General features: G+C 44.0%; 7 protein-coding genes across 7 annotated transcripts; 1 reads left to right on the top strand and 6 right to left on the bottom strand.

Moving 5' to 3' along the window:
• The first annotated feature begins 49 nt into the window (after positions 1-49).
• On the top strand, positions 50-2476 carry Bcbdp1. The gene has a single exon (XM_001556926.2). It carries the CDS (start codon positions 236-238, stop codon positions 2246-2248), a length of 2013 nt encoding a protein of 670 aa, XP_001556976.1. The 5' UTR covers positions 50-235; the 3' UTR covers positions 2249-2476.
• A 16-nt stretch (positions 2477-2492) lies between these two features.
• On the bottom strand, positions 2493-4558 carry BCIN_10g02650 (hypothetical protein). Its single transcript, XM_024695514.1, has 5 exons — positions 4498-4558; positions 4242-4422; positions 3531-4192; positions 3056-3466; positions 2493-2964 (listed from the first exon to the last, which is right to left on the bottom strand). Exons 2-5 carry the CDS (start codon positions 4292-4294, stop codon positions 2654-2656), a joined length of 1437 nt encoding a protein of 478 aa, XP_024551308.1. The 5' UTR covers positions 4295-4422; positions 4498-4558; the 3' UTR covers positions 2493-2653.
• Positions 4559-4573: 15 nt separating this feature from the next.
• Positions 4574-6015, bottom strand: BCIN_10g02660 (hypothetical protein). Its single transcript, XM_001556924.2, has 2 exons — positions 5706-6015; positions 4574-5637 (listed from the first exon to the last, which is right to left on the bottom strand). Exons 1-2 carry the CDS (start codon positions 5815-5817, stop codon positions 5048-5050), a joined length of 702 nt encoding a protein of 233 aa, XP_001556974.1. The 5' UTR covers positions 5818-6015; the 3' UTR covers positions 4574-5047.
• Positions 6016-6018: 3 nt separating this feature from the next.
• On the bottom strand, positions 6019-7493 carry BCIN_10g02670 (hypothetical protein). Its single transcript, XM_024695515.1, has one exon. It carries the CDS (start codon positions 6753-6755, stop codon positions 6360-6362), a length of 396 nt encoding a protein of 131 aa, XP_024551309.1. The 5' UTR covers positions 6756-7493; the 3' UTR covers positions 6019-6359.
• A 541-nt stretch (positions 7494-8034) lies between these two features.
• Positions 8035-10097, bottom strand: BCIN_10g02680 (hypothetical protein). The gene has a single exon (XM_001556922.2). The coding sequence runs from the start codon at positions 10086-10088 to the stop codon at positions 8370-8372; it is 1719 nt and encodes a 572-aa protein (XP_001556972.2). The 5' UTR covers positions 10089-10097; the 3' UTR covers positions 8035-8369.
• Positions 10098-10107: 10 nt separating this feature from the next.
• BCIN_10g02690 (hypothetical protein) lies at positions 10108-10805 on the bottom strand. The gene is made up of 2 exons (XM_024695516.1): positions 10295-10805; positions 10108-10237 (listed from the first exon to the last, which is right to left on the bottom strand). Exons 1-2 carry the CDS (start codon positions 10407-10409, stop codon positions 10197-10199), a joined length of 156 nt encoding a protein of 51 aa, XP_024551310.1. The 5' UTR covers positions 10410-10805; the 3' UTR covers positions 10108-10196.
• A 268-nt stretch (positions 10806-11073) lies between these two features.
• Positions 11074-14501, bottom strand: BCIN_10g02700 (hypothetical protein). The gene is made up of 3 exons (XM_024695517.1): positions 13827-14501; positions 11614-13742; positions 11074-11561 (listed from the first exon to the last, which is right to left on the bottom strand). The coding sequence occupies exons 1-3, from the start codon at positions 14188-14190 to the stop codon at positions 11424-11426; spliced, it is 2631 nt and encodes an 876-aa protein (XP_024551311.1). The 5' UTR covers positions 14191-14501; the 3' UTR covers positions 11074-11423.
• Between the last annotated feature and the right edge of the window lie 1327 nt (positions 14502-15828).

Genomic DNA, 15828 nt, shown 5'->3' on the forward strand with positions numbered 1-15828 from the left:
GGAACCGGCTCCAGGTCAATGGAAATAATTATTTCAACCACACCACTCAGCATGCCTAGGGATACTTTCAAAGGATTCCCATTGTTCAATCAAAGAGAAGTCCATATTTGATTTCGACCTACAAGTTGTCTTCGACATATGAGCAATCAGTACCTTTGAAGAGAAACAACACTATACCGCGACTCGGACTACATTCTTTGGATCTCGCCCATCGGGCGCAATAAATTTTGTCGAAATGTCTTCCATGCTCAGAAAAGGTGGAAAGTCGTTCAAACCCAGTGCTCGTCCTCGACCGAATCCTACCAGACCATCTTCATCACAACCTGCAGCAGCAAGACCAAGTTCCGAAACTCAATTACAAGCACCAGTATCTGCGACTCAACCATCTATCCCCACACCTACATTAACTGAAGATGTTGCAGGGAGAGAACCATCTCAAACCACAATTTCAGAACCAGTCCAAGTAACCCCTCAATCACAACATGCTCCGCCAGCTCAACCTCAGATACCAATCGCCACCTCGAATGATGACACTTCCGCGAGCATAAATAATACGGCCAAGAGAAAATCTAGAGAAGATGATGTGGACGTCACGCTTCAAGTTGAGCGACCGCCTACAAAAGCCCGAAAATTGACCCCTCCCTCAGATGAGGTGCAACATTCTGGAAACAACGCGCCCTCACAACATATTCCAACTGTACCTACGACTATACCCAAAGCAGTGTCGGCACCTTCAAATAATCAAACTTTAGCGGAGCCAAGCCGCAATGAACAGCAAGCCGTAGACGACGAAGATTTGCCTCCAATTAGCCACATAACTACGAATAATACTACAACCGCAAAGGCTGTTCCAGTAAACCCACCTCAAACTCTGAATAGTTTTGCTCCTACAATCTCCAAAGAAATTCCGCGAATAACTACCACAATCGACAGAACAAGAGCACCTGCGTCTGCACCTACGCAAGTAATTGGTGAAAGCTTACAAACCCCGCCTGCATCGCTTGAGGATGCCGATTTATCTGGAATGGGAGCGGGTGAGGCGAGTCAGACGTCTCATCTAGTCTCTACAGTAACTCCAACTTCCGAAGAAGCACCTACTCCAGTCGACGGAGAAGCAGCGTCAGCCCTCAAAAAGCCGAGGAAGAAGGCAGCACCAAGGAAAAAGAAGGTTCAGGTCGAAGACGGCGACGAAGATAGAACTGAAGTTGAAATTCAATTGAACAGGCCCCGTAAGACTGGAGGATCGACTCGAGAACGCAGGAACAAGGACGGCGAGGCACCTAAGAAGAGAAGAGATCGAGAAGGCACTCCAGAAGATGCGGAAAACGAAGTCATCGAACCTACGGTTATGAAAATGGCAGATCTCTGTAAAGATATTCGCATTGGCAAGAAATTCAGTAGACATGACGAAATCAAGCTTAGGCATGCCCGAAAAAAAATTGATGCGCAATTGGCGGAACGTCCCGAACTTGCAGGTCTAATCAACAACGCGCCACCTGAGAATAACGCCGAGCCTGTTGAAGCGCCAGCTGCTGTCGTTAACAACAACGGATTACAAATGCGAGTTATAGACGGACAAATTGTACTGGATGACCAATCTATGCAAGTCGATCGACATAGGCAAGCACGAAATCCAGGTCAAGTGCTGGAAGAAATAGAAGAAAACGAATTTACACGGGTGGTGAATTCCGGGCAATATATGAAGCGTTCCGCAGCTGTACGATGGGATTCGACTTCGAACGAATTGTTCTACCAGGGCCTTCGGCAATTTGGTACAGCATTTGAAATGATCGCAGCGATGTTTCCAGACCGCAATAGAAGACAAATCAAACTAAAATTTGTCCGAGAAGAACGCCAAAATCCAGCTAAAGTCGATCGAGCTCTCAAAGGAAAGACAGACGAGATTGATTTCGAAGAGTATACTCAGCTTACAGGCCAAAAATTCGAGGATTCAGCAGAGATCAAAGCAGAACAACAACGACTCGAAGATGAGCACAATGCAGAGGAAGAGAAAGTTGAAGCTGCCAAAGCGGCGGCTGACAGGAGAAAGAAAGAAGCTATTTCCAAAGCTGGAAGAAGAGGCAACGGCGGTGCTAGCGATGGTGAAGATGGGCCAGAGTCACAAAAGGAGAACACTGGTGCTGCTTTGCTCGGAATGGGAAGGAAAAAACCAGCCAAGTCTAAGAAGTCCAATAAAGCTTCTATGCAAGGTGGTGGAGAAGAGATAGAAATTCTTGGTGAAGTATAATGGGCTGGATTAAGATCAATGGGGCGTTTGAAGGATTACATCAAGGATTAGATGGTCGGTCTGCTTGTTATATTCACGATAAATGAATGGTTGGAAGGAGTTTGTTTGGTTCTTATACCCGATTTGCATGCATTCTCATGCAAACTATAGAAGGAAAGGTCCTTCGGTCTTAGGCCTATGGGATGGATCTGATCACTATAACTTTTCCAAGAATAAATCAATGAAGCAACGAAATAATTTAGACTGCTCTGCTAGAATTTCATAATTCATAGTGACTTTAAGATAGTCGCACTGTCTATGCCAACCATTTACTTTGAATACCACATAAACCACCCACTGAGTAAACCCAAAAGATCCATTTCCCTACCCCTCCAGTCTTGTCAGACCCCTATTTTCCCCACAATCTCACTCCTTCTTAATCAGCTCCTCAAAAAGTGGTTTCAAAGCTAACGCACTCTCCTTGGGTTCTCGTCTCTGTCCCCCCTCATAATCCACATACGTAACTCCAAATCTGGTCTCGTAGCCCTCGGCCCACTCAAAGTTATCCATCAAACTCCATCCCAAGTAGCCGCGCACATCGGCGCCCTTCTCAACCGCGGACGCCATGGCGCGAATGTAATCGCGGAAATAGTCGGCGCGGAAAGTATCTTTCAGAATGTCGGGGTAGGGGATGTCATTTTCGCGGAGGAGCGAAGTGCCGTTTTCGGTTATGTAGACTGAGAGGGATGGAGTGTTAGTTATGGAAAGGGAGGGAATAGGTGAGAGGCGAGAGGAGTGGGTGGAAGAGTGAAAATACAGGAGACTTACTAGTAGGGAACCCGTATCTTTTTGAAAGCCACAAGATCAGATCATGGAAACCTTGTGGGTTAGGTCTCAACCAAACACTCTGGGTCTCAGGACCAATGTTATCGCCCTGTTTATTCTCAAACAGTAATTCCAAATTTCCTGCGAAATCATCTTCTTCCGGCTCCGTCTTCTTGTGTCTGATGTAATTAGCAGTGTAGTGATTCATACCGTAGAAATCATTCGAGCCTTTCACCAGTGCCACTTCGTCGTCGGTGAAAGTAGGGAGACGGTCGCCGAGTTGGGCGCGCATGGAATCGGGATATTTGCCATGGTAGATGGGGTCTGCGAACCAGGAAATGCTGAATTCCAGTTTGCGTTCGGCGGCTTCGACGTCCTTGGGGTCGGAAGCATCCCAGGGGTAAACACCATCACCTGGGAGTAGAGTTAGTATGGTATTGGAGGGGGTGGAGTAGATAAGATGTGGAGATGTATGTACCATTGAGAGTAATTCCGATTTGTCCACCATCTTTAGCTTTGAATTCTTCCCGATAGATCTTAACGGCTGCACCGTGAGCTATGAGAATGTTATGTCCTACTGTCCATGGCTCTCTGCTACTATCTCCCACAGCACTCTTCGATCTGTCACTCGTATGTCCGGGAGCAAACAATCCCGTGCTGTATCCCAAGATAGAAGAACACCACGGTTCATTAAACGTGATCCAATTCTTAACTTTCGGGTACGCCTTAAACAGCACTCTTGCATAGTGAGCATAATCCTTAACAAACTCTTCCTTGTTCAACAACCCCCCGTATCTCTTATCCAGATTGTCTGGTAAATCCCAATGGAACAGCGTTACAAAAGGGGTAATTCCTTCTTTGAGCAAATCATCCACCAGCTTGGCGTAATAAGCTATGCCCTTCTCATTTACCGGATCATTGCGACCACCTAGGGGAATGATACGAGACCAGGAGATAGAGAACCGATAGGCTTTTGCACCAGTGAGCTTGAGAAGCGCAATATCCTCGGAAACTCGATGGTAGGAGTCACATGCAACGTCTCCGGAACTACCATCAGCAATTTTGCCGGGGATTTTGCAAAAGGTGTCCCAGATAGAAGGGCCACGACCATCTTCTTCAGGTGCTCCTTCGATTTGGTAACTAGTGTGGTGTTAATAGGAGATATGGGTGTTGATATAAGGCAACATACCTCGCAGTAGCGAAGCCCCATGTGAAATCCTTGGGTAGAACTGCTTTACTCATGTTGCTCTCTTTTGAAATTCGATGTTGTTCTGGGAAACGCAAAAGATACCAAGTCCTTATAGTATCAAAATAGAGAATCAGTTGTTGCGAGAAGGGGATCTACTCGCATATAAGTAGAAATAGAGCGGCTAATTGGAAATTAGTATTGTGTCATAACAACCAAATGGAACTAACTCGTATCCCACCCCTCGGACCGTTCATACCGTGATATAATCATTTCCTAATTGAGTGCCTTTGATATCTTCCGCCCCACCATGTTATGGCGGGGTAGTAAATGTTTGAACCGGTTAGACGGTACGAAATTCCGGCTGAATTCAATTGATCCGTTTCACGGGATCTGGTGTCGTTTTCGTGCCTGTGATTAGGTAGCTTGTCTGTATACATAGATGAATCTCGGATGTCAAGCGGATAGATGTGATATAGACATCATAATTGATTGCAAAGAGCTGTTTGCATTTCTTGGTATGGTAATCTTACATGTACAATGTTGGCACAGCCCATTATCTCATCTGTTAACAAATTCCCGAACTCCCGTTTGACATGAGAAGATAACTCTTCCGAGATTGTTGTAAGGATCGGCAACCTTGTTGTGAACTCGCAAAGCTCTCTCGTTTTGTGCCCATCCCAAACCCAAATCTCCCATAAACGACATCGTCTCTCAACTATAATTCACGATGCTAACCAAACTCAAAACCATACAATCGCGATTTACTATTCCACCTCAGAGGCATTCACTTGCAGATGCTATCGCACCTACTGTAGCCCCTCCATGCGAGAACCTTCACCTGGACTTGTAGCATCCAACTTTCTCTTCCCAGTTATAGGTAGCTGTACATCGTCATCTTCGCCAGTCCACTCTACAATCTCCCATTCTACTTTGATTCGACCATCTTCGGCCGTTCTTCTGCCTCTGCTTGTTTTCATTTTACCCAGCCGGCTTCCTTCAACCAATGTCTCAAACCATGGTAGGCCTTGTTCCCCTCTGCCATCGTTCCCAGTGTGTGGTATGACAGACTCGATGGTTTGTTTATCATTTTGTGCATCCTCGAGTGCTTCTCTAGGGAGCAAGCCTAATTCTTCGAGATCTCGCAGATCCGAAGAAGCCAATGATCCTAAAGTTAACGAAATGTAATCTGCATGGTCTGCCGGTTCTTCCGTCCAAAAGGAAAGAGGTGTTCCACAGAAACCGCAGAAATGTCGTTTCGCATGTTGTTCGGATGGAGGAGTATAGGATCGTCGTATTATGTTGTGTGATTCATCATCGAAGAAGGCGTATGTCGTTGAGTGATACCAAGCTAATGGCACACGAAGCCACGCCGAGAGGGGGGCCGCTTGTGATCGTCCTGGTTATGTGATATTAGCAATCGCCGTCTTGATAATGTAAGAAAGGGGCCATTTCCATTCTACATACGATGAACACTACTGCTATCAAAGAAGACTTGTGCGCCATCTGCTGAGTTTTGCGGGATTTGGATTGTGTATTTGTTTCGACCACAAGAACAGCCACCGTTAAGCTCACTCATGCTGCCGAATCTGAAGCTACCTAGGTAGGGGGACTTGGGTTGGAAATTCAGATCAGACGTCGGCGAGTCTTGATTGATTATTTAAAATTGTAAATTAAAGAAGATGCTTCTTTTTATTGTATCAGGAAGAATAAAGTTTAATCTGTTGTCCCGTGAATTTTTGAGTTGTATTAAAATTATGAAATATAATTGGTTTGCTGTTGGAAACATCTAGATTATTCGCAATGTTTCCTTCCCTCACCTCACTACCTAACTCTATGACATCGCTATGCAAGCTTTCTCCACAGCAATCACACATCACAACGACAACGACAACATTGACAACAACATGAATATTCAATTGGGTGGTAAAGTCTGTCCTGATCTGTTTTTATCCTTAAATTTCTCTATCTACACAATTGATAATTGATAATCGATGATCGATGATCGACATCGTTATGTGGAAACAATACCGAAGCTCACGTGAGTTTCGATGGCACATGTCTCACAACATTCATCGACTTGCTCAACCATCGCTTTCCACACACATTGCTAAATTTCCATCAAGATTCTTTCTCGGATAGCTGCCTGCGTAGTTCATTCAATTCTTCCGCTTGCTGATTATCCTGGCCCCTCAGCTCTTGATCTTGAACTCCAAGTTGTTGGGCAACACTCTTCTTGAGTGTCTTTACCTCTTGTCGAATTGCAACAAAGTTTCCTGCTGCCGTCTGAAAACGCAGAAATTTTGCGTCGATTTCACGGTTAGAGGGATCGAGTTTGTGTTCTAACTCGGCGAACAACGCATCTGTGCTCTGTAATGCCGTTGTCATTGCTCCAGTAATTCCTAAGCCGGAGCTCCCGCGAGCTTGGCTGTGACTCGCGCTCAGCCCGGAACCTGGAGTTTTGGTTTTGAAATTCTTCTTGGTATCGCGCTCAACATTAGATTGAAAGGGCAGCATATTTGATAGCTCATTGATACGCTGTGGCGTATATTTGGGTCTCTTGTTGATGCAAGGCTTTAACTGTGCTCACAATTCCTCAATTAGGAAGTCGTCTCTTAGATTGAGGTACTTGGTTTGTTTCCCACGATATTTGAGCGTAGTTGCTATGAGTTATAAGAACAATGTGTTCAGAAAGGGCTCTGCATGAATCGCGATACCAAAGATCATACAAGACTGTGTATTACACAGAAGGAATGAATGTTGCAGAGAGCATCTTATAAACAAGAGGAAACTAAGTGCATGACTGATAGTACAGCAATTGAAGAACGATAGTCTCCTACGTGGACGTTGGCATGGTAGTATCAGTCAAATACTGCATTCAAAGTCTCGTCTAATTGTTCGCTTGGTTGAACGACCCCCTTTCTCTGTGCTTTAGTTGCTTGGATGTACGGATGGAGTGGTGAAGTATATAACTTTAGTAAGGATAAAACTCGGTATTGTATATAGATACATTTAAACTTGGATCGCAAGTACAATGGTACTCCAAATCAGTTTGTATATATCGACAAACCATCGCTTCGCTCTTCAGACATTTTATCCAATCGATTCTAGATGGAATCTTCTCTTCTACTTTTATCTCGTCACTCTCGCAACCTGGTCCTGGTATAACACCTATGCACCCTAATCTCACTTCTTCAACGAAGAAAGGTTAAACAAACCTACATAGCATAGCTTTAATTCAGTCTACTGGCCATCGGGGAAGTTGGAAATTGAGTAGACAGCCAACAATGCGATATATTTGCCGTATCAAACTTTTGAACGTGAAATTACAACAGCCACCGTATAAAATACAACAGCTTACCTAGCAGTATCACACGCAATCTCACGCTAATAAGCTTGAACAGTATAGCTAAATTTATTTAGCGGGACAATCAAATGATCACGTGAGGATTCTGATTGAGGGGAAGATGTGAATTATATTATGCGAATATGGTGATGCGGATCTAAGATTTTGGAGACAATAATTAGAGTATGTGGATTTTGGGCTGCTGTCGAGATTAAATGCTGTCTCTTTTATGGAATAGATGTCAAGAACGGCAAAACACTACGATCTGATCAACTGAGGTCTCGCTTCGCCGAGAGAAAGGGAAAGTATCTTAGATTTGATGAAGAATGCACAAATACCTTCAATGACTTCTTTCGACATACTCATAGCATCACAATATGCATCCCAATGCGATATATCTGGTTTCACGTCTATCTGGAACATCTTTGTTCAATGTATAATCATTTCTTATCCGCAATATCAGTTTCATTCAGGGTATCTACTCTGACATATATACGTAAAACCTGTGGCGCACTCCCATTTCCAAGCGCAAGCATCATCATCATTCATCCTAGAAGTGGAGCTGCATGTCCATGATTGCTCTGGTCATACTCCAAAGAAGAATTGTTGATCAATCGCCCATAGTTCCTCTACCCAGACTACTATGTTCACTAGATCAATCCTAGCTCAAACCTCGGATCTGAACTCTACATAATCCTCTCGCAATCGCAGGTCGAATTCCCTCCACATATTGTGCTGAGCTCAATACTTGTATCGTGTGACAAAAGCAAATCGTAGAGGTTTCCTCATCTGCGCCGACGACTCAAACGTTCCACGTCCACTATCTCATCAGTCAAACTTTCCAATTTCTCAATCAAACTCATCTTATTGTTTGCCGAGCAGTGAACAATCGTATTCCACACCACGCGCCATTCCTCACGCAGAATCGCCGATACACTAGATGTAGTTATTATCGACAATGTTGCTTCGCAGTCATTTTGTCTTCCGGATATGCTGTCAAAGAATGGGTAGTCGCTTGCTTGATGGTTGTATAGCTTTTGGAATATCTCTTCGGCTTCGTCTTCGTACTCTTCTGGGATAAAATTTCCGTTGAATAATGTAGCATCGGCAGCTGCGTTTCCCCGGTGGGCAGCAACGTTGCCGTTAGTTCGCAAAGCCATGTCTGCTTCGCATCGGGAGATTTTGAGGGCTGTGTCTCGTGCTTGGTCTAGAAAACGTAGTCGTATGTCTGCTCCTATCTTCACCAGCGGTCCTACAATATCATGTGCATCTTTCAAGTCCTGGTAGTTTTTCCGTATAGCGTCACGGCTGGAGTGCATACTCGCATATTTAGCAGTCATCTTTTGGAGGTCTCCCTCAGCACTTTCCAATTCGTCTCGAAGTGCGTTTCGCTTCTTTTTGTAGTACTCGGCATCTTCTTTGTACTCTGCACGCTCGCTTTCATATCTATCCGCATCGTCTTGAAGCTCATTATGCTTATCTTCGAGACTGTAATGATCACTCTTGAGATTCTCGTACTTCGTTTCTAGCTGTTGCAGACGATTGGAAGTTGAGGCGATCCGGCGCTGCTCCTGTCTGATCCTATGGTTTTCAACCCTCAGACTCCTCACTTGTTGCTGAAATGTCGCACTATGTTCCTGTACTACATGAAGTTTGAGCTGGCAGGCTTTGACGTCTTGTGCTGAGCTGCTTAGCGCGATGGACATAAATTTTGCCGATACCAGTGCATCGCTCTTTTGTTCCTCCAAAGTTGAGATTCTCTCCCCAAGTCTCACCACTTCCTCGCTCATTGTCGCCAACCTCAGATCCAGCTCTCTCCTCTCAGCCCGAACTGCTGAATTTTTCTCTCGAACTTTCCGTAAATCAGTCGATGCTTTCTGTCGTGTCGCTTCCACTTCCTCAAGATTCAATTTCATTGCGTTAATTTCCTTCCGATGTCTTTCATTTAGCTGATCCAACTGCTTTTGAATTTCAAGCCTGTGTTTTTGATTTAGAACTTCGATCTCGGCACGCAAAGAACCGGCTTGTGTCTTCGCAGACTTTAGGTCACGCTCTTGTCGGGCCAACTTCTCAATCAATTTGATGCTCGAATCTAGTTCCGCCACTGTTGAATTTGTGACGACTGTGTTTCTTGTCACTGTTTCTGAAGATAGAGAGGTGCACATGATGCAAGGATTCCCGACGGAAGTTGTCGACTTGATCACTTTGATATCCTCGGGGACACTTTCGCTAACGAATTGCTCGGGTGTATGACAAGATGCATGCAGCGCGGACTCCATACTTTCAGTTTTGACGCAAGTTTTTGTCAGCTTAACAAGTGCGCGGGAGAATCCTACCTTTTGACCCAAAGCCGTGGGGTTTGTATCTCGACGAGCTGCTACCGCTACCGCGGCTACTTGAGACTTCTCTTTCTTCAACTTGGCCTTTCTAGCAATTTCCGCTCTTTCCTTATCTTCAATCGACTTCTTATCGATTTTCCCCCAACCCATGGGCAAAAATTCCATATCATCGTCGAGAAAACCTTCACTCTCAGACTCTGCATTCGAACCCCACCCAGCGCATTTCTCATCACAGCTTTTATATTCAATCACAGGCCCATACAACGGCCATGATTATTGTGGTTTTTCGATTTGTTGAGGATTGACCGACGAGTCTGTGATTTTGCTCTAGTGTCAGTATTTTTACATGTTTGGTTAAAGTATTGCCCTACCTTCGTCTTGCGCAGACGGCGCTCGATCTTCCGCCTCCGAGGCCGGTAGAGACACGGTTCCTGCTGGAAGTCGGGATACAGAAGCTGCAGTTGCTTTCTTCTTTTTGGCTGCCATTGAAATTAAATTGACGTCTTCACCTGATTGTAAAGAAAATCGGGTGTAGTTCGATGGTTTCTGGGATCGGGCGCGTGCCTTATGGGTGTCATATTACAAATCGGAAAATTTTGGATGAAATATTTAACGGATAGGATTGTTACAACCATTAGAAGATCGGAAGGGATGAATGACTTTGTACTCTCTGTCGAGGAAATAACTTCGCTGAAGATGAGAGGGGGGCATATCCGAGATGTTTCAAAAGTGAGTCGCCTTACTTGCATATCGGAGAACATGTAGATTGGTATCTGTCCGGAAAAAAGCAAGTCATTTGCATCATACTTCATAATAGTTTAATACATGAGGTAAATATTCACTTCTGCAGTAATGCAATGTGGACTTGTAAAAGATTCCTTCAGATTTTGAAGGGTATGAAAGAATCGTGTATGGCTAAGAAGTAACTCAAATGATTTAGAAACGGAATTTTATCTTGACTCAAGCTAAATTTTATACGTTCAAGGTCAAACGCAGTACTCAATCTTGAAGGCACATCATTCTATTGGGGGTTGGAGGAAGGCTGGGAAGTATGAAAAGGAGAATCTGTAAGTGAGACCTTTAGGAGACGGAAGACTATTAGCAGTTGCATGTGTAGCTGTTTCTTGGAAAATAGCATGGAGATGTTTGATGTGGAATTGGTACATTATAACATGGTATTAATTAAGAGTAGCAAGAGCTTCAGTCTAGTGAAACTAAAATTCATATGGCTTTCATACAAACGCCAAGCAACTATCTTCTGATGAAATCTATTACGATACGTGATTTTGCTTGCAACTACAATGTGATCCTCAGTATATGTGAATTAAAGTACTTGCGATACGTTCAAACAACTCCCGAGACATAAGTTCTTAACTCAGGTCTGTGAAAATGCAAATGCAAACTTTAGGTACATCTATTCGGATGTTCCGAAGACAGTACCCACTCAGAACTATAAGAAAAATTAGCCGCTATTCAGTGAAGATGAGGCGTTTTCCTAGCCTAGTGGGTGCTTCTCCAGTCGCCAGTGTCTATCATGCCACCAGACTGTCCAGTACACCAATCATCAGCGCCTGCCATATCACCAGGCTCACCAATACCCCAACCACAAGCCTCAGAATGGCTTGTTTCTTCCCCATCCTATACACGTAATCAGTCTTTATTCTCAATGATTCAGGGAGTATGTACTTACGTTAAATTCCTCGGCATAACCACGATACTCCTTGCTTCCATCAATTCTTATAATCTGTTTCTCAAGATCATGTAATTGAGACAACCAGCCTGACACCTCCTCATTCGCATCGAATATATCTTCTTGGAGATTCGCGTTCCAGCATTCAATGATAGAAAAGAACAATTGCTCCGCTTCTGTGCGAAGCTCTTGAGAAGTTATACTATCATTTATGACTCGAACAGTTTTGATACTAGCATTGCTGTCTAATGCCTGGCACAACTTTAGGGGGAAGTTCATGACAGCTGCGTGCGAATTAACATGGTAGATTTTGTTGTAAATAGCTTCGTTTGTGGATCCTGATAGATAGAAAAGTTTGAAAAGAGCTGCATCGGTCAAGCAATATGCTCGGTGACAGCGATCGTTCCCCTCTTGGATGATCTTGTGATCGGGACGACTAAATATCTCACCTAATGAGACTGCATGTTTGGCTTGCTCAAAAAACCTTTTTCTGACTGCCACTCCGATCTCAATGAGGGGTTCTACTGTAGCACGCTCCTTCTCAAGCGCTTTGACCTTTCCTTGTAGCTCTTGTATCTTGGAACTGAACCTCTTAGTCTTTGATTGCTCTTTACAAATCGCCTCTTCAAGTTCCGCGGTTTGGCGCAATTCTCCTGTTGCTGAGTTCTCTAGGAGTGTTTTCTTCGTTTCATTAAGCTTACTGATGCATCGCTTTAAGCTGTAAACTTCATCCTTGAGCTCGCTTATTGTCAACTCCAAGATACCGAATTTCTTCTGCATGACTTTCTTTTCGATATTCATTATTCGAACTCCTGGGGAACGCTTTCTGATATTCAAAGACTTCTCAAGATTTCTTATCTGTTCCTTGAGATCAAAAGTTTCTGCTTCATACAAAATGGCGGAATTTTCCATTTTCAGCAGAGACGTCAAAGTCTTTCTCTTAGCTTGTGCTACCTCATGAAGTTGATTCCAATACCATTGGCATCTTGTGCCAAGAATGGCGTTGCTCACTCGAATCTTCTTCATGACTTTGCACAGCTTCCTTGCACCCTCTGACATATAGGGGTAAGTCGTAATGTCCCAAGATGGTTTGCCTTGCGGGGTCTTGAACACAAATTTGAGTCTGGTAGAGGACTTCTCGTCGTCATCTTTCTCCTCTGCTCTGTTGACTTCATCCCACATCTCAGGGAAGATCTCGTAAGCTATGATATGACATTGATGACGTATTATAAATTCCAATTCCTCTGCATGTCCAGGTACAACTTCTGGTGGTACCCGCGATTCTTCCATTACGACTTTGGATTTCAGCAAATGAAGTTCCGTCCGCAGTTGAGTCATCTCCTGGTCAAGACCTGATGACCTCTCACGCAATACCAAATTCTCTCTCCGAAGTTTCTCCAGCTCCTTGTTGCGGTCCGCCTTCAGATTTTTGTTCTCAAACTTGATCGCTTCGTGTTTTTTTGTGAGATCGGCCAAAGTTTTCTGATGCTCAGTTTTTAGATCTCTGACTGACTGCTGTCTTGAATCTTCTATCGGCATCAATCTTAGCGCTTCAAGAGCCTTTTCCAACTTGAATCTCGAAAATGTTGCATCCAGCCCCCCCGAGGGGGCGGCCCGACCCGCCCCAGAGAACGTGGTTGTGGCTACTGCTTGACTTGTACTACTCGCTTCAGCGTCCGATGGGGCCATAAGGCGATCTGGCATGAGACTGACCGGTGATACATAGTCTTTTACTATCGGAAGGACCAAGGTTGGACTATTACTGATCTCAATTGACGTTAGAATTGCTTCTTCTGTGGCGTCTATAGTCATACTCTTCTTCTTTTTGGATTTCTTCTTGTTCTTGTTCTTCTTCTCCATCTTAGGGGGCTCATCAGGCTCTGCTGTATAAGTCGTCTTGACATACGTAGTACCCTCGACTCCGTGTGATTCACCGTACACAATCGAAGATTCATCTGTATTGGTTGGAATTTCGTCTGAAGTTTTAGTGGGGTCAAGGCTCAGTTGGTTTTCGGAGTGCCGAGTAATAAGATGATCTATATCTTCTGATAGACCAACGCTAGATCGAGAACCCGTAAGACTTGGAGTATCTTCCAAGATGGAGTCTTGTTTTTGATCAATTTCCGACCCTAACGACAAAGGATCAGCTGGGCTTGCCATTGCATCTTCTGTTGAGAAGGTAGAGTCACTTGTGAGATTCTTAGGGGACATACCTGCAGTATTTGACGCTTGTGGAACACTGGAGTCTTCAGCATTTTCGAAAACCTTAGATAGCATTTCTGGTTCCGTGTTTGATTTATCGAGTGTATCAATTGCCTCAATTCCGACGCTTTCGATCGATGAAGTGATAGTTTTAGAGCAATGGAAGAAGGTCTCCAAGAGTTCCTTATTCTGAAGGATATCAAAGTCCATGCAATCGGTAAGAAGGCCATTGAACCTCCCAAGCATCGCTCCAATTGCCCAGCGCTGCGCAGGCTGTTGCCATGATAATGGATTGTTTTCCAGGTAAGCCTTTAGATCTGCGAGTCCTGTCTTGATTTCGGGTGGTACTACCATGTTGTGTATAAACTTCGACATTGTTTCCAATGTTGTGGAGAGTGAAAAGGTTGACTGCGATTGAAATCTGTTAACTAGTTGCCGTTTTGAATTCTAGAAGCACTCTTTGAAATTTGAAACTCCTTAGGACAAATGAAAATTGTTTGTAACAAACTGTTGATAGGGCACATGGGATGAATACTATTGCGCGTTGCTAGATTTTCCCATGGCCTTTTCGACAAGGGATCTTGAATGATTGTTGGTATACAAATTGATCGAATGGAGGATGTCGGATAAACGTGTTGAAGTCAGATTTTTTCATAGCATTTTTTTGCGCTTGCAACGAAGATATCGAAAAAATCTTCACATAAAGCTGAGCTTCATTCAATCAAATAAAATTTGTGCGCGCGATAAGTTATCGTTATAAAGTCACGTTCTAACTTTTCAAACACAGGAAACGCTATACTGGAGCGGCATTAAGTCTCTTTATTACTGATTTCCATCAACTTCGCATTTGAATCCAAGCACATCCAAATGGTAACTTCAACAAACATTCGTTGAGAGACAGAGACGGGGCCCAGTGGCCGTGATGTATCATTGCAGTGGTGCGCTCAAAAGTAAGATCCCCGACCTTTCGGTGGCAGATAATACATCTGTCATCTACACGGGCTATCGATATAAATTTTCAGAATGGAAACCTATCTCATGATTTACTGAGTGGCAAGTGTGTTGAGCGAATGTTTGAACTCGAAAATTGCGGTCTTCTTGCTTGACTTGCCCAACACCATTCTTCCTCCAATAGCACACCATTTTCATTATATACCGGGCACCCATACTCCAAGCAATGATGACTTCCTTCACAGAAAAGGAGAGGCTGGAAAGTCCCAGCCTGTTCTCGTCTTGATGTGGTCGTTGCTGTCCAAGTTGCCAGATCTTCGAGATGCTTTCGTCATAGATTAGCTCACTTAGTATTCAGATAACACTCGCAAACTGAAGCATTCATTGTTGTTATTCTGAACGTGGCGTGGCTTCGATGATGGAGATTGCGATATGAAGAGTAACGACGTACATGTACAGAAGAGGCAAGAGCGATAGAGGAGGAAAGAGAGACAGACATGCAGGAGATCCAAGGAACTGAGATAGAATGAAAATACAGGATTTTAATAACGTAAGGATTCATGATGTAATGTTTACTTTTATTTCATTGAGCTATCATTCAAGGTTTCTTGGAACGCAATACTATGCACGATGAGACCTCTAGAAGTTTAGACGAGGAAATCTCTCGCTGTATCATATCTACTCATAAGTAGAAAGGGGAAGAAAATACACGAAAGGAATGCAAGCATGGAAATTCCCAAAACTAAGACCTCGCACAGTGTGTCTTTTAAGATCACGTGACAGATATAACCTTTTCGGTATCTGTTCGCAAGAGGTAAACTGCCTGTGATGGAGAACTGGATGATCAGCTTCGAGAGATAAATCATTTCCTATTCCTCAAGAAGATGAAGCACTTGATACACAGGCCAGAAGTGAATTCGCGGCTCTCCCGGGCCATGTAAACTTCGAATCACCCCTCCAAATCCCCTCCGAAAACACATTGCATGAACTCGTCATGCTGATTCTGAACCAGACGAACCGTTGGGTGGGGCTAAAGCGAAAGGTAGTCGGTAGCCGATCAAT

Source organism: Botrytis cinerea, chromosome 10 (assembly GCF_000143535.2).
Source record: "Botrytis cinerea B05.10 chromosome 10, complete sequence".
Taxonomy (NCBI): domain Eukaryota; kingdom Fungi; phylum Ascomycota; class Leotiomycetes; order Helotiales; family Sclerotiniaceae; genus Botrytis; species Botrytis cinerea.

Excerpts from the sequence above, each read along its gene's own strand:
- Bcbdp1 (XM_001556926.2), top strand. The coding sequence starts at position 236 with ATGTCTTCCATGCTCAGAAAAGGTGGAAAGTCGTTCAAACCCAGTGCT.
- BCIN_10g02650 (XM_024695514.1), bottom strand. The coding sequence starts at position 4,294 with ATGAGTAAAGCAGTTCTACCCAAGGATTTCACATGGGGCTTCGCTACT. Across the intron at positions 3,467-3,530 it reads AATCGGAATTACTCTCAATG|GTGATGGTGTTTACCCCTGG; the intron begins GTACATACATCT and ends CTCTACTCCCAG. Across the intron at positions 2,965-3,055 it reads AAGATACGGGTTCCCTACTA|TCTACATAACCGAAAACGGC; the intron begins GTAAGTCTCCTG and ends CATCCCTCTCAG.
- BCIN_10g02660 (XM_001556924.2), bottom strand. The coding sequence starts at position 5,817 with ATGAGTGAGCTTAACGGTGGCTGTTCTTGTGGTCGAAACAAATACACA. Across the intron at positions 5,638-5,705 it reads TGATAGCAGTAGTGTTCATC|GACGATCACAAGCGGCCCCC; the intron begins GTATGTAGAATG and ends TCACATAACCAG.
- BCIN_10g02670 (XM_024695515.1), bottom strand. The coding sequence starts at position 6,755 with ATGCTGCCCTTTCAATCTAATGTTGAGCGCGATACCAAGAAGAATTTC.
- BCIN_10g02680 (XM_001556922.2), bottom strand. The coding sequence starts at position 10,088 with ATGGAATTTTTGCCCATGGGTTGGGGGAAAATCGATAAGAAGTCGATT.
- BCIN_10g02690 (XM_024695516.1), bottom strand. The coding sequence starts at position 10,409 with ATGGCAGCCAAAAAGAAGAAAGCAACTGCAGCTTCTGTATCCCGACTT. Across the intron at positions 10,238-10,294 it reads GCCGTCTGCGCAAGACGAAG|ACTCGTCGGTCAATCCTCAA; the intron begins GTAGGGCAATAC and ends GCAAAATCACAG.
- BCIN_10g02700 (XM_024695517.1), bottom strand. The coding sequence starts at position 14,190 with ATGTCGAAGTTTATACACAACATGGTAGTACCACCCGAAATCAAGACA. Across the intron at positions 13,743-13,826 it reads ACAAGCGTCAAATACTGCAG|GGTCGGAAATTGATCAAAAA; the intron begins GTATGTCCCCTA and ends CTTTGTCGTTAG. Across the intron at positions 11,562-11,613 it reads GTTATGCCGAGGAATTTAAC|GATGGGGAAGAAACAAGCCA; the intron begins GTAAGTACATAC and ends TTACGTGTATAG.